The following is a 14,316-nucleotide window of genomic DNA, read 5'->3' as shown; positions in this document are numbered from 1 at the left end:
ACTTAGGATATATACTTGGTAAAAACAAAGGAGAATTCTCCCAACCAGAGAATTAACAAAAAGAACCTTGATATATAGGGTCATATAAGTTGATAACCATAGTGTCTGGGGGGAAAAAAAGAGCCTAATGCAATACCTTGTTGTACACAATTTTTGGTAAATAGAGTACACAATTTGAATTTACCACCAAAGAAAGAGCAAATATTAGAATTCTTTTGTACCAAAAGTTTCACTTGATGTTGGCAGTTCTTCCTTTTTCTCAACTTCTTGTATGGCTGTAGAGGTTGATGTTTCTTCCTTCTTTGAAGATATTTTAAACCATTTTCTTTCTTCTTTATCTTTATTGCTGTTTGCACTAGTTCGAGGCTTACTCCCTGTTTTGTTCTTGGCTGCCGCAGCAGCAGCTGCTTTGACTAAAGCTATCCAATCCTCCAAAAAAGAAAAACAAAAATATGTAAAATATTTAAAATTATTCAAGAAAAAGCAAACATTTTTATGATTTAAAGCAATTTTAAAGAAAAAAATTATATCTGCTGAAATATATTTTGACAATATTACTAAAGTCAGGGATTTTGCAGGTCTTCCTTTTAATTCCCTATTAAGTTGACTATATAATTATCCATAAACTGGAAAAATGTCAGGTCCCAAGTTACTTTAAGCCTTCACATTACTGTAAGACATCAACAAGAGCATAATCTGATACACTCCAAGAAACCTAAATCAAAGTATTATACATTTCATGACAAACTGGAAAAGTACTGAGATGCTTAAATGTTGGGTTTCATTTCCATTGTAAAGAAGGAAGCTCAGTAAAGAAAGAACAATGGATTTGTAGTTAGATAATCTGCATCTGAAGCCTACTCCTGCTACTGTTTATTACTTATGCGACCTTGGACAAATCATTTAACCACTCTGAGCTTCAATATTTCTCATACGTAAAAGAAGAATGCTCTAGATGATCTCTAAGGTACCCTGCAACTATAAAAATGCTATGACTCTGTCCTATAATCCTAGTTCAATTCATGAAAAGAGGAAAAAAGGAAGTAACACTTAAGTTTTTATTCCAAAGAAAAATGAAATGCATTCCTCCAGAATTCTATCCCTCTTCCCAGAATATACTTTTCCAAAATTAGAATGGATCCAATGTAATATATTATAACATGATTGTTGGTATATTTGATTTTTAATTAGTTTATGATTTTCTATTAAAAACTACACTATAGAGCTAAACACAGTATTCTGCAAGCTAATGTTTTAGAATGACAATGGGTCGCTAGTGAATAAATGACCAAAAGATGTGAGCAAAGATTCTCAAATGAAGAATTGAAAATTATTAGCAACTGTAGAAAAGAATGCTTCAAATCACTAAAAATAAGAGAAATGAAAATGAGAAAACCTCTCAAAATTCACCCCATACCCAGCAAATTGGTGAAGATGACAAAATAAGATAATAGCTAATTTGCTGGAATTGAGGGGAAACAGGCCCCCTAATACACTACTGATGGAGGTATGAATGGTTCTAACCATTCTGGAAAGCAATTTAAGACTTATACTAAGAAAGTGACTAAAATATTTGTTCCCTTTGATCAAGATATCCCATTTATAGGCACACATCCCAAGGCAGTTTTATAAAGGCAGAAACATCCCATACACACAAATAGCATCATTTTTTGTCCTGAACTAGAAAGAAAGCAGATGCTCACTGATTGAAAATGGCAAAACAAATTTTGGCACATAAAAGTAATGAAATATCATTACACTGCAAGAAATTATAAATATGATCACAAAAGCAAAATGAAATAAACAGAACCAAGAAAACAATATATACAAAGACTTCAACAAAAAATGGGAAGAACAAAAAATAAAACAAAAACAAAAGAACAACCCTGAAACTGATTGTCATATAATTATAATGAGCTTGGCTCCAAAGAAGAAATAGGAAATGCACCTCCTTCCCTTCTTTGCAGACATCAGGGACGTTAGGGATGGAACACTGCGTGAAATGTTGGATTTGGCTGATATGTTGTTTAGTTTTTCTGAACTACTTTTTTTTTCCTTTTTTATCTCTGTTATAAGTGATAGGTCTCTAGGTGAGGGAAGAAGGGATGATTTGAAATGAAAGTGATAACAAAACCTATAAGCATTTTAAGTAGGAAAAGTAGGACATTTGAGAAATGAGGGAGAACGTAATAGGATGAGATATTTAGCTCAATGGTTATATAAACTCCATGATAAATTAGTTTGAAGATGGAACTGCCAAACTGAATTGCCAAGTTGACCATTGCCAAATATTTCTCTGATAGTTATAAAGGTACTTTTCACTAAATAATACTAATCCACTTCCTCCTCCAAGATGACCAATTTCTGCTGCTAAGCACATATTGCACAAATTCATTAATTAAAGAAGTTTAACAAGGGACAGGTGGAGGCAAAAATGAAAGGTTTTGCAGATAAAAATGCAGTTGTCTTAAAGGCAAAGGCAAAGAAGTGAAATCAGAAACAGAACTTGATGATTTTTAAAATCAGATCCTTCACAAAAACCCTACCCTGATGCTTCACTGTGGAATGAAGATGACTCTCAGTTCTCAAAGGCTATTCCAATAAAGTATAAGTTTCAGTAGCACCTCTGTTGGAAGGAGAAAAGTACAGTCCCTTGTCTACCCTAGTTAAGTATGGAGCGGCTCATCAACAATAGGCTGGTCACCGGGAGACAAATTCTTTGGACAATGCATCCATTTAAAAAACTAAAGATATGAAAGGGACACTGGGAAAAAGAAGGTAGAGAGTGTTGCGAATAACAAAATTTTTATCTGCCAATAAATACTGACTTAACTGATGGTACTCTAAATATAGGAGAGACCTTGTGATGCAGAGGACAGAGAATCATCTCTGGATTTGGGAAGACCCCTGTTAAGCCCCATATCTATGTGACACCAGGCATCTCGTGATATTACCTTTCAGTGGTCCAGGCTATAAATGAATTGTTGGTTGGTGGAAAGTTTCCCCACTGGGTATTAATACACACTAATGAAATCATAGAACCAGGGCAAAAGGAAAAGAAAATCTAATTGTGATGTGAAATAATTATCTAAAAACCAGCATGTCAACATATTAACAAAGTAAGTAAACCTTATCAATTTTGACAATCCCACTATAAATGAAAACAGAAGACATGATGGATTTTCAACTAAACAGAAATATGGCTCACAAGTTCTTCTTGGAGAGGTATCATCATGTGCCCAAGAACAAAAAGAAGCATCATTTCATAAGACAATTGGTCATTTTGCCTTTAAATAGCCTAAGCAAAAAACCTTCCATGAATTAATTGCAGCTAATGAACCAACAACTGTCACTGCACACTACACACACACACACACACACACACACACACACACACACACACTCTCTCTCTCTCTCTCACACTCACTGATGTTAGATGACTTCAGCATGACTGAACACAGGAAACAGTCACAAATATTTGATAATTCGGAATAAGAATTAAAATGTATCAAAGGCTGTAGACTACTTAGAATAGCTAATATAATCTTTTTTTCCCCAAAAGAGTCAGAATGGATAGACATGTAGATGTAGAAATAAAATGTACTGGACACCCTCCTCCTCTCCCCCCATGAAAAAGACAACAGCAATTCAGAAAAGAAATAACAAACTACTGATGTAGCTATCATTTCTAAATCAATTGTGGGTATTTAGGTGGTCAGACCACTGAATAACTAATATGAAAGTCAAAGTCAACAAAAAACTAGAAGAAAAGGGAAAGAATGGGGCAGGTAGGAGGCTCAGTGGATAGAGCTCTGGCCTTGCAGTCAGGGAGGATCTGAATTCAAACCTGACCTTTAGACATTTGACATTTACTAGCTGTGTGATCCTGGGCAAGTCACCTAACCCCGATTACCTCACCAAAAAAGGCAACCAAAAAAAAAGAAAGAAAGAAAGAAAGAAAGAAAGAAAGAAAGAAAGAAAGAAAGAAAGAAAGAAAGAAAGAAAGAAAGAAAGAAAGAAAGAAAGAAAGAAAGAAAAGACAACACTAGAGGCAATTACAACAGCTCCAATTTTATTCAAAACTAGATACTGAAGCTGAAAAAAACCCTAACTAAAGCTGAAAAAAAAAAGGCTGAAAATGCTTTTAAAAAGCAACACTAGAATTGATCACCATTTCCTATAGAAGCTTCGCTAATGTAATCAAAAGAGGCCAAAAGACCTCCGAAACTATCTCACCCAGAAAATGTGATCTCCTTTTTAAGCTGAAAGATACAGCATCCAAGGGCAACAATAGGTTACAATATGAAATCATCTGGAAAACATTACAGAAGAGGACAGTAGAAAACTATGAGCAGTATCTCCTTTTAAAAGAAGAACAAGTGGTAGAGGTGAAAATGAATTTGCACAAGCCTTGGCATAAGATGCAATTAAACCAGATCATCCCAAGGAAATTTACAGATAAAAAAGAGGGAGAACAAAAGATTCCCTGTATTAAATCTGTCAGAATTTTTATTTTATTATCAAAGGTACTATCAATGGCATTATCAAATGGTACACAAACACTGTACTTGTCAAGATGGGACATGAACCCAGGTTATTACTTCAAATGTAGCACTCCTACAGCACTTATATCAAGTGAAGAATAAAACACAAAGCAGATGTTGTATGTTACGTTCATGAAAGGTGTGCTCATTTGCCTTTGTCATGGAGAACGTCCCATACGTCAGGCAATTAGAAGAGAAACTTCTGGGAGGCAGAGCCAAGGAGGCAGAATAAAGGCAGAGAGTGGCCTGAGCTCTCCCTAAAACTCCTCCAAATATCTTTGAAATAATGACACTAAATAAATTCTAGAGTGGCAGAATCCACAAAAAGACAGACGGAGTGGAACAATTTTACAACCCAAGACAATTTAGAAAATCAGAAGGAAAGGTCTGTTGCACCAGGGTGAGAGAGCAAGACAGTCCAGTGCAGGCTACACCAGTGCAGACCTGGCCCCAGAAAAGCAGAAGCAGGCCTTGGGGCAACTGAATCAGTGGCAGCAATGGCAGTTTCCAGACTTCTCAGCCCAGAGACAGTGAGGGGATCAGACAAAGGGTCAGAATTTACAGCGGTCCCTTTGTTGACACCAGGGGCAGGACCCTGTTGCATTGCTTATACTTGGATATGGGTCACAGTCCTGGGTTTTAGTCCCAGTGTGAGGAGGAGCATTAAAACAGCAGAGCTTGCAGCCCCAGGGGAGCTAGGACCCTGGTCACTGTTCCAGGGTTGAAAAGAATGCTTGTGGTCACTCACAAACCAGTGCACAGTACAGGAGAGTAGTAAACACATCTCTCCCTAGATCATACCACCTTGGAATAGGCAAAAACTTACAGATCCCAAGAATTATCTCTGAAAACAGCTGCACAAAAAAACCTGAAGCTTGGGAGAGTGCCTCCTCCACTTGAGAAGCAGAGCTCCACTTCAGCACAGAGTTAAAAGTCAAGAAATAGGCTGGAAAATGAGCAAACAGAAAAAAATTCTGACCGTAGAAAGTTGTTACGGTGACAAGGAAAATCAAAACATACATGCAGAAAAGACAGTAAGTCAAAATTCCCGCATCCAAAGCCTCAAAGAAAAATATGAACTGGTCTCAGGCCATGGAAGAACTCAAAAAGGATTTTAAAAATCAAGTAAAAGAGGTAGAAGAAAAACTGGAAAGAGAAATGAGAGTGATGTAAGAAAATCATGAAAAAAAAGTGAACAGATCAGTAAAGGAGGAATAAAGAAATACCAAAGAAAATAACACCTTAAAAAACAGAATAGGCCAAATACTAAAAGAGGTACAAAAATCCAATGAAGAGAAGAATGCCTTAAAAAGCAGAATTGTCCAAATAGAAAAAGATACACAAAAATTCACTGAAGAAAATTCCTTAAAAAGTAGAATTGGCCAAATGGAAAAGGAAGTACAAAAGCTTGGAAAGAAAATAATTCCTTATGAGTTAGAATTGGGCAAATGAAAGCTAATAACTTCGTGAGACATCAAGAATCAATCAAAATCCAAGAAAATGTGAAATATCTCATCGGAAAAACAACTAACCTGGAAAATATGTACAGGAGAGATAACTTATGAATTATTGGAATACCTGAAAGTCATGATCAAAAAAAGAGCTTAGACAGCATCTTTCAAAATAATTATCCAGGAAAACTGCCCTCATATTCTAGAACCAGAGGGTAAAATGGAAATATTATAGCCAAATTTCAGACCCCTCCCAGATCAAGGAGAAAATACTGCAAGTAGCCAAAAAGAAACAATTCAAATGTCATGGAGCCACAGTCAGAATAATACAAGATTTAGCACCTTCTGCATTAAAAGATCAAAGGGCTTGGAATATAATATTCTAGAGGGCAAAAGATCTAGGATGACAACCAAGAATCACCTACCCAGCAAAACTGTGTGTAACCCTTCAGGGGAAAAAAACGGACATTCAATGACATAGAAGACTTTCAAGAATTCCTAATGAAAAGGGCTGAATGAAAATCTGACTTTCAAATTCAAGACGCAAAAGAAGCATAAAAAAATAAACAGGAAAGAGAAATCATAAGGAATTCCATAAGGTTAAACTTTATACTCTTACATGGGAAAATGGTATTTATAACTCCTAAAAACTTTCTCTTTATTATGGTAGTTAGGAGTATACATAGACAGAAAGCAGAGGTATAAGCTGAATGTGATGGTATCATTTTCTGAAAAAATAAAATTAAGGGATGAGAAGAATGCACTGGGAGAAGGAGAAAAGGAGAGGTAGAATGGGATAAATTATCTGACAAAAAAAAGAGGCCTGAAACAGATTTTATACTTGAGGGGAAAATGGGAGAGCAGGCAGGGAAGTACATGAATCTTATTCTCATTGGAATTGGCTCAAAGAGAGAATAATATACATACTTAGTTGGGTGTACCTTGCCATACAGTAAAGTAGGAAAGGAAGGGGACAAGAAAAGGGGGGAGGGGGAGAGCTGACAGAAGGGAAGCAGTTTAACGGAGGTAAAAGTCAGAAGCAAAACCTTTTTGAGAAGAGACAGAATAAAAACAGAGAGAGTAGGATAAACAGAGGGAAAATAGGATGGAAGGAAGAAAATAGTTGGTAATTATTACTGTGAAAAAAAAATTTACAGTGAGTTTCTCTGATAAAGACTTCATTCTTAAACTTATGGAAAGCTGAGTCAAATTTATAGAAATAAGAGCCATTCCTCAATTGATAAATGGTCAAAGGATATGAACAGGCAGTTTCCAGACAAAGTAATCAAAGCCATCTATAGTCATATAACAATGCTCTAAATCACAATTGATGAGAGAAATGCAAATTAAAACAGCTCTGAGCTACTATCTCACACGTCAGACTGGCTAATATGACAGAAAAGGAAAATGATTAATGTTGGAGGGGACAGAGGAAAATTAAAACACTAATGTACTATTGGTGAAATTGTATTCAGCTGTTCTGGAGAGCAATTTGGAACTATGCCCAATGGGCTATAAAATCATGCATACCCTTTGACCAAGCAATATCACTACTAGGTCTGTATCCCAAAGAAATAAAAAAACAAAAAAGAAAAGCACCTATGAGTACAAAAATATTTATAGCAGCTCTTTTAGTAGTGGCGAAGAATTGGAAATTGAGGGGATGTCCATCAACTGGGGAATGGCTGAACAAAGTGTTGTATATGATTGTGATGGAATACTATTAGGCTTTAAGAAATTATGAGCAGGATGCTCTCACAAAAACATGGACAGAGTTACATGAACTGATGCAAAGTGAAATTAGCAGAACCAGGAGAATATTGTACACAGTAAGCAATACTGCAGATGATCTACTATGAATAACTTAGCGATTCTCACCAATACAATAAGACAGTTCTGTAGAACTCATTATGAAAGGTGCTGTCCATCTCCAGAAAAAGAACTGGTAGAACCAGAATGCAGATCAAGGATATTTTTTCTTTACTTTCTTTATTTTTGGGGTCGTTTTTCAGTCTGTGCTTTCTTTCAGAGAATGACTTACATGGAAACATGGTTTGCATGACTATACATGTATAACTTATGTCAAATTGCTTTGCCTTCTCAATGGAAAAGGGAAGGGAGTGAGAGAATTTAGAACTCAAAATTTGGAAAAAAAAAGGAATATTAAAATTGTAAATAAGACTTGGGGGAAAAAAAAAGAGGGATCTCCTCTGTTTGATAAATGTTATTGTCTGCATCTAATATTGTACTGACTTCATTAAGCTTCAGAATAAGACAAGACCTCCTCCATAAAATTAATGACCATTCAAAAGAGACCAGTCTAACAATCCAAACCAAATGTACGAAAAAGGTCTATTGTCTATACTACGTTGGGCAGCTAGGTGGGCAATCCATTAAGTTAGTCCATGAGTATATACATTTTGAATAGATATTACATATGGACGATGAGCTTAAATGAATCATGGAAGTGAGAAAGAGAAGAACACTACAGAATTCAAGAGTGGGGAACCTTAGCCTCGAAGCCACATGTGGCCTTCTAGGTACTTGGGCACAGTTTTTTGACTTTTACAGAGCAAACTGTTTTGTTCTGTGAAGTTTGGATTCAGTCAAAGGGCTGCACTTGAGGACCTAGAGGGCCACAGGTTCCCCACCTCTGGTCTATATCATAGGATTACAGATTTAAAGCTAGACTTGAGAAACCATTTAGCCCAACCACATCATTTTATGGATAAGGAACTACAGCAAGAAAGGCCTTTGCCCAAGAGGATATGCCCAAGGTCACTCAGGAAGTTAAAAAAGTGGGATTTGAACTCAGCTCTTTTCTCCCTATAAACCCCATCTTTTCTACTATACCAGACTGTTAAAAGCACTGCATGAAACTGCTCGATGTTGGAATTGTAGGCTTTAAGAAGCAACAACATATACCAAGCAAATTTAAATGTTAACTCTCACTTACAAATGGCTGAGCTAGAAGAGGTTTTAGAATAGATAATCTTTTTGAGGAAGTTGGTTTCCAAAAGAAAGTATATGGGGGCAGCTAGGTGGTGCAGTGGATAGAGTGATGGGTCTGGAGTCAGGAGGACCTGAGTTCAAATCCAACCTCAGACCCTTACTAGCTGTGTGATGCTGGGCAAATCACTTAACCCCAACTGCCTTCAAAAAAAAAAAAGCAAAAGTAAGTATATGAAGTTAATCAGTAGAAAAAAAAGTGAAAAGTAAACCATAAAGAAAAATATAGCTAAATAAATTTATCTATTTGACAAGCTGGGTGTAGCCAACTTCTGCTCAGAAAGGAACATAAACAACCCTGGAAACAAGTTAGCCAGACAGTCAATTAGCATTTACTAAGTATCTACTATGGCTCAGACACTGTGCTAGGCACAACAATGCAATACACTAGTTTAAAAGCACACCTCAAAAATAGGATGCATACGTAGAAATATGCTGTTATTTAGTCATTTCAGATGTGTCCAACTCTTTGAGATACGATTTGGGGGTTTTCCTGGCAAAGACATTGGAATGGTTTGCCATTTCCTTTCCCAGCTCACTTTCCAGATGAGGAAACTGAGGCAAACAGGGTTAAGTGACTTGCCCAGGGTCATAGAGCTAAGTAAGTGTCAGAAGCTGGATCTGAACTCAGGTCTTTATGACTCCAGGTCTGGTACTCTATCCACTGCACCATCTAGCTGATCCTAACTTAGAAATATATCAAATACAAAATTGAGACAATGCCCTAATCATATTCAGAATTACTTGGAGTAATAATATGGCTCTGGTTTATATTACTAAGGAAAACATAGAGTCCACACTGAGGAACACCTAAACTGTCCATTTACATAGAGACAAAAAAAGTTTAGATACCAAACGTCATTAAAAGGATCCTTAAAGTTTTGGCCTCTAGAACTGATAATTTCATTTTGACAGTACAGTAAAAAACAGTGGAGAAGCAAGATTGAGAAACAGTTAGCATTTGTCCTATAAAGGTTTGGGGAGGCAGGGTAAAGAGAATGATGAGATGATAGCACATTCTAAGACAGCAAACTTAATAGAGATAGACTTCTCTCAGTAACCAATACTAGGGCTAGGAAGATATTTCCAGAGACTGAGCAGGTAAACTAATGAAACCAGAAATATTTGGTGGGAAGAGAGAAAGGCAGAATAGAAGGAATCTAGGTCATTCTTCCTCAAGAATACTCTAAGATTTAAAAAAAAAATCATTTGAACATTGTTTCTCCAAAATAAATGGCCAAATGACTTAAAAGTTATACCACAGCTGGAAGAAGTACAAGGCCTTAGTTTCTTCACCTATCAAAACACGGGGGTTGGGCCACATTATTCTAAGGTCTCCTCTGACTCTAAATGCTCTACCTCTATGAGAAACTCATCAAGACATGGGCTTTTAGTTAAAGAAAAAACAAAACAAAACATCCCTTCCATCTACTCACTTCTTTGAGAACCTGGAAGAAAAAGGCAACAAATGAGACAATAACTTTGAACTAGTTAAATCAGATGGTCAAGAAGAAACTATGTGCTCTTTCAAATCTTAAAGACTGTCAATATTATTATTATTATTATTATTATTATTATTATTATTATTATTATTATTATTATTATTTTCTCTTCGAGCAGCATCATCATATAAAAGAAATACGCATATAAATATGGGCAGCTAGGTGTCACAGTGGACATAGTGCTGGGCCTGAAGTCAGGACAACTTATCTTCCTAAATTTAAATCCAACCTCAGACACATACTAGCTCTATGAGCCTAGGTAAGTCACTTAACCCTGTTTGTCTCAGTTCCCTCATCTGTAAATGAGCTAGAGAAAGAAATGGCAAACCACTCCAGTATCTTTGCCAGGAAAAGCCCAAAGAAGGGTTATGGTGAGTTAGACAATACTAAACCAACTGAACAACAACAAAAATCGTATAAAAAAAAAATACATTGCAATGGAAGAAGACGTGGGTTTGAATCCCACCTCTGACAACTATTTTATCACAGACAAATCACTTAAACTGTCTCAGTGTCAGTGTCTTATTAGTAAAAGTGGAATCAACCAACAATTATTCTGGAGCCAAGTCCTGTGCTACGCACTGGACAATTAAGTACAAAAAATGACATTTCCCACTCGCAGAAGCTTACAGGATAGTAACAACTGTACTCCTTACTTCACAAAGTGTTTATGAGAATCAAATGGAACATGTGTAAAGGGTTACATAAACATCAACTATTAGTATAATTATTTTCCTTCATGTACCAGAAGCAACTAGATGAATTAACTTGACCCTTCTTTGTTATGAATACAGATTAATGTTGGCACTGACCTTATCAGTGAGCTATAAGTGTTTAAACAATTCTGTGATTTTTGACAACATTATTATTGTAGTTTTCTTTACTTATTTTCAGGACTACAGCTTGCACAATGCCTTTCCCTGCAGAGTTGTATGTTTTTTCTTACTAGCAATTTGAAGGCACATAAATAACCCACCTAAGGGAAGATCTACCAAAATACAAGGGGGGCTGAGAAGTAGGCAAAAAGGATGAGTAGGTCTGGTCACAGGAGGTCAGTTAAATTATGTATGTTATAGCCAGAACTCTCAACCAAGAAAGGGAAACTTGGCTATGATACATTCTTGTTACTGCAAAATGATGTGTTGGCTGCAGTGTTTCAAAGGGTTTATCTGTGATATCTTGAGACATCTAGAATGTCAGGGGTACTTCTTAGAAATAAAGTACTCAGGCAGCAGTTAGGTGGCACAGTGGATAGAGCACTGGCCCTGAAGTCAGGAGGACCTGAGTTCAAATCTGACCTCAGACCAAAACAACTGACACTACTAGCTGTGCGACCCTGGGCAAGTCACTTAACCCCAATTGCCTAAAAATACAAAATTTTTCAAATCCGGCCTCAGACACATAACACTTACTAGCTGTGTGGCCCTGGGCAAGTCACTTAACCCCACTGCCTAGCCAAAAAAAAAAAAAGAAATAAAGTACTCCACAGTCCAGATTTCACATACCTTTCCAAAATTATTTTATATTACAGTATTCCCTTAAATGTGCTTCTGTACAGTTAAAATGGTCTACTAGTTCTTTTCTGAAGACATTTCTCCTCCCCACCCACTTCCAAACCTTTGCATAACTGGGTCCTCAGTTCTAGAACATCTTCTTTCATTTTCTTGGCCTCTTAGAATCCTGAGCTTCCTTCCCAACACAACTTGTATATCACCTCCTGATCCTCCAGTTAGTTAATGTTCTCTCCCTCTTGATATCATTTTGCATTACTCTGTTTGCCTATTTGTCCAGTTAAAATGTAAACTCCTAGAGGGCAAGGATTATTTTTGGTTTTGTACCTCCAGCATCAATTGAGTTGTATAGCAGGCACTTAATATTTGTTGAATTGATCTTAAAAAATACTAATATTTAACTTAATTAGAGGTAGCTGTCATGTCCTCATGAGGTAAACCAGATAAGGAAAAAAAAAGCATAAGGACTCCTCTACTACCTTCCTCTGAAGACCAATCCACAGAGCTCAAAGATGAAAAGCATTATGGTTCAAAGTTACCTCCTCTAATTAATGATGATGATAATGACATTTATATAGCACCAATTATATGCCAGGCACTGTGTTAAGCACTCTACAAAAATCTGCTCACTTGATCCTCAAAACAAGCCTGAAGGAGATGCTATGCTTTTTTTCTAGTCCAGGTCAGAAGGGATGACAGTGAAGAGAAGTGCTGTGTGCCACATGACATAAAATCTGCCAATTCTACATGTCCCTCCCCCACAATTTTTCCACATAGCTATTACTGCTGACTTTTACGATTGTATTATTCTCAGAAAGTGAGAGAATCAAGGCCTTCTGTCAATGCAGCTTCCCTAGAGTTATCATTTTTTCACATAAATAAGTTTCTCTTCCTCCCCAGAAGGACTTCACATCCCTACTATTCCACTTCAACAATTTCCATATGCAAACTTGGCCAATTAAGGACATGTGAAGTTTCCTAACTTCCTATTTCCTAGAGAAATTATTTTGAAGTTAGTTAATTTTAAATTGGACTTTCCCTAATGAAAGGATCAGAATTAGCTTCAAGGGTATCACAAAAATAGGACTTTTAAACGTCACTGGAAGGTTTTTTTTTTTTATTTCTTTTACCCTAGTCCTTGTTGAAAAAGTATAACATGAACATTTCAGGAGGGCACTGATATCTTTGTACAACAGCCTTATCATTTAAAGTAACTTATTCACTCTTTATAAAGAACCAATCAAAATCTAGAAAACACCAAGCTCAAGATTTAAATTCCCTGTGCCTATACAACCATCATAGAGCTTCCTAATCTCAAAATGGACATACCTCACCCCTTGTTAACTTGTGAGCACATCAGAAAAATACATTCACGAAATCAAAGTACTGAATAAAATATTTCATTCAAAAATACTTCCTTGTACATGTAATGAAAAGATCACAGAAAAAATTTAGAACTGAAGAAAAAAGGCTAAAAGGAAAGTTGGATAACTTTCCTTCCAAACAACTTGTCCTATGAAGCTGTAAAATTCTTATACTGGATTTAACTTTAACATGTAATATATGATGTTAATACAGAAAATGTTAAAAGTTAATTTTTAAAATGATTTTCAAATACAGTAATATTTGCAAAGAGTAATTCTTGAATTATTTGTGTTTTGAGTCACTATGGCAAACAGCCTAAAAAAAGTCTAAAGACACTTATTATTATGGTCTTTTGGGGGCATATGACTAACCAGGATAATAAATTTTATTTTTAAAATGGTTTAAATCAATAATGACCCTTGTTTTACAAATTAAATATACAAATGTTAAAGTATTTTCTCACTCCTACACAACATTTTTCCATGCAAAAATCTAAGAATTCACAATATTTCTGAAATAATGAAATTCTAAATAATTTTTGAAAAAAACATTTTGTGTACACATGTAAATGTACCAATGGTTCCGCTTCAAAAGTATTTTAAGTCTGCCCTTTAAATTAGTTAAATTTCAATTCATTCTCTCAAATTAGCAAGGGAAAATCTGCTATGGAGAGCTGTCTATAATTATTCCATTTCACAAATATTGAAAAGTTAAAAATATCTAGTTGCTTGAAAAATAATTTTCATAATTTCCTTGCCCACGAAAACAATTTAGGAGCAAATTTTAAGAGAAAAATTTTATCTGACTAGAATTTACTACGTAATGCCTATAAACTGACAAATACTTATTTTTCAATGTCCTTGCAGATAGTCTGTTACAAAAACTATTACTTTCCACAAAGTACAAAGAAACATTAGACCACTATGCAATCTCT

General features: G+C 35.8%; 1 protein-coding gene across 19 annotated transcripts in view; it reads right to left on the bottom strand.

Moving 5' to 3' along the window:
* PHF20L1 (PHD finger protein 20 like 1) overlaps positions 1–14,316 on the bottom strand; it is a 132,008-nt gene that overhangs the window by 84,448 nt on the left and 33,244 nt on the right. For all 19 annotated transcript variants that reach the window (XR_013486340.1, XM_078153742.1, XM_078153749.1 and 16 more), the window contains one exon: positions 222–429. Coding sequence is in view for 18 of the 19 variants with exons in the window: in XM_078153742.1 (XP_078009868.1) it covers positions 222–429 (208 nt within the window). In the remaining variant the exon portion in view is untranslated. The remainder of the gene's footprint in view (positions 1–221; positions 430–14,316) is intronic.

This window comes from Phascolarctos cinereus, unplaced genomic scaffold (assembly GCF_003287225.1).
Source record: "Phascolarctos cinereus isolate Bilbo 61053 unplaced genomic scaffold, phaCin_HiC Scaffold_4;HRSCAF=312, whole genome shotgun sequence".
NCBI lineage: Eukaryota > Metazoa > Chordata > Mammalia > Diprotodontia > Phascolarctidae > Phascolarctos > Phascolarctos cinereus.
The sequence above is the reverse complement of the archived record's forward strand: the minus strand, read 5'-3'. Positions and strand labels throughout refer to the sequence as shown.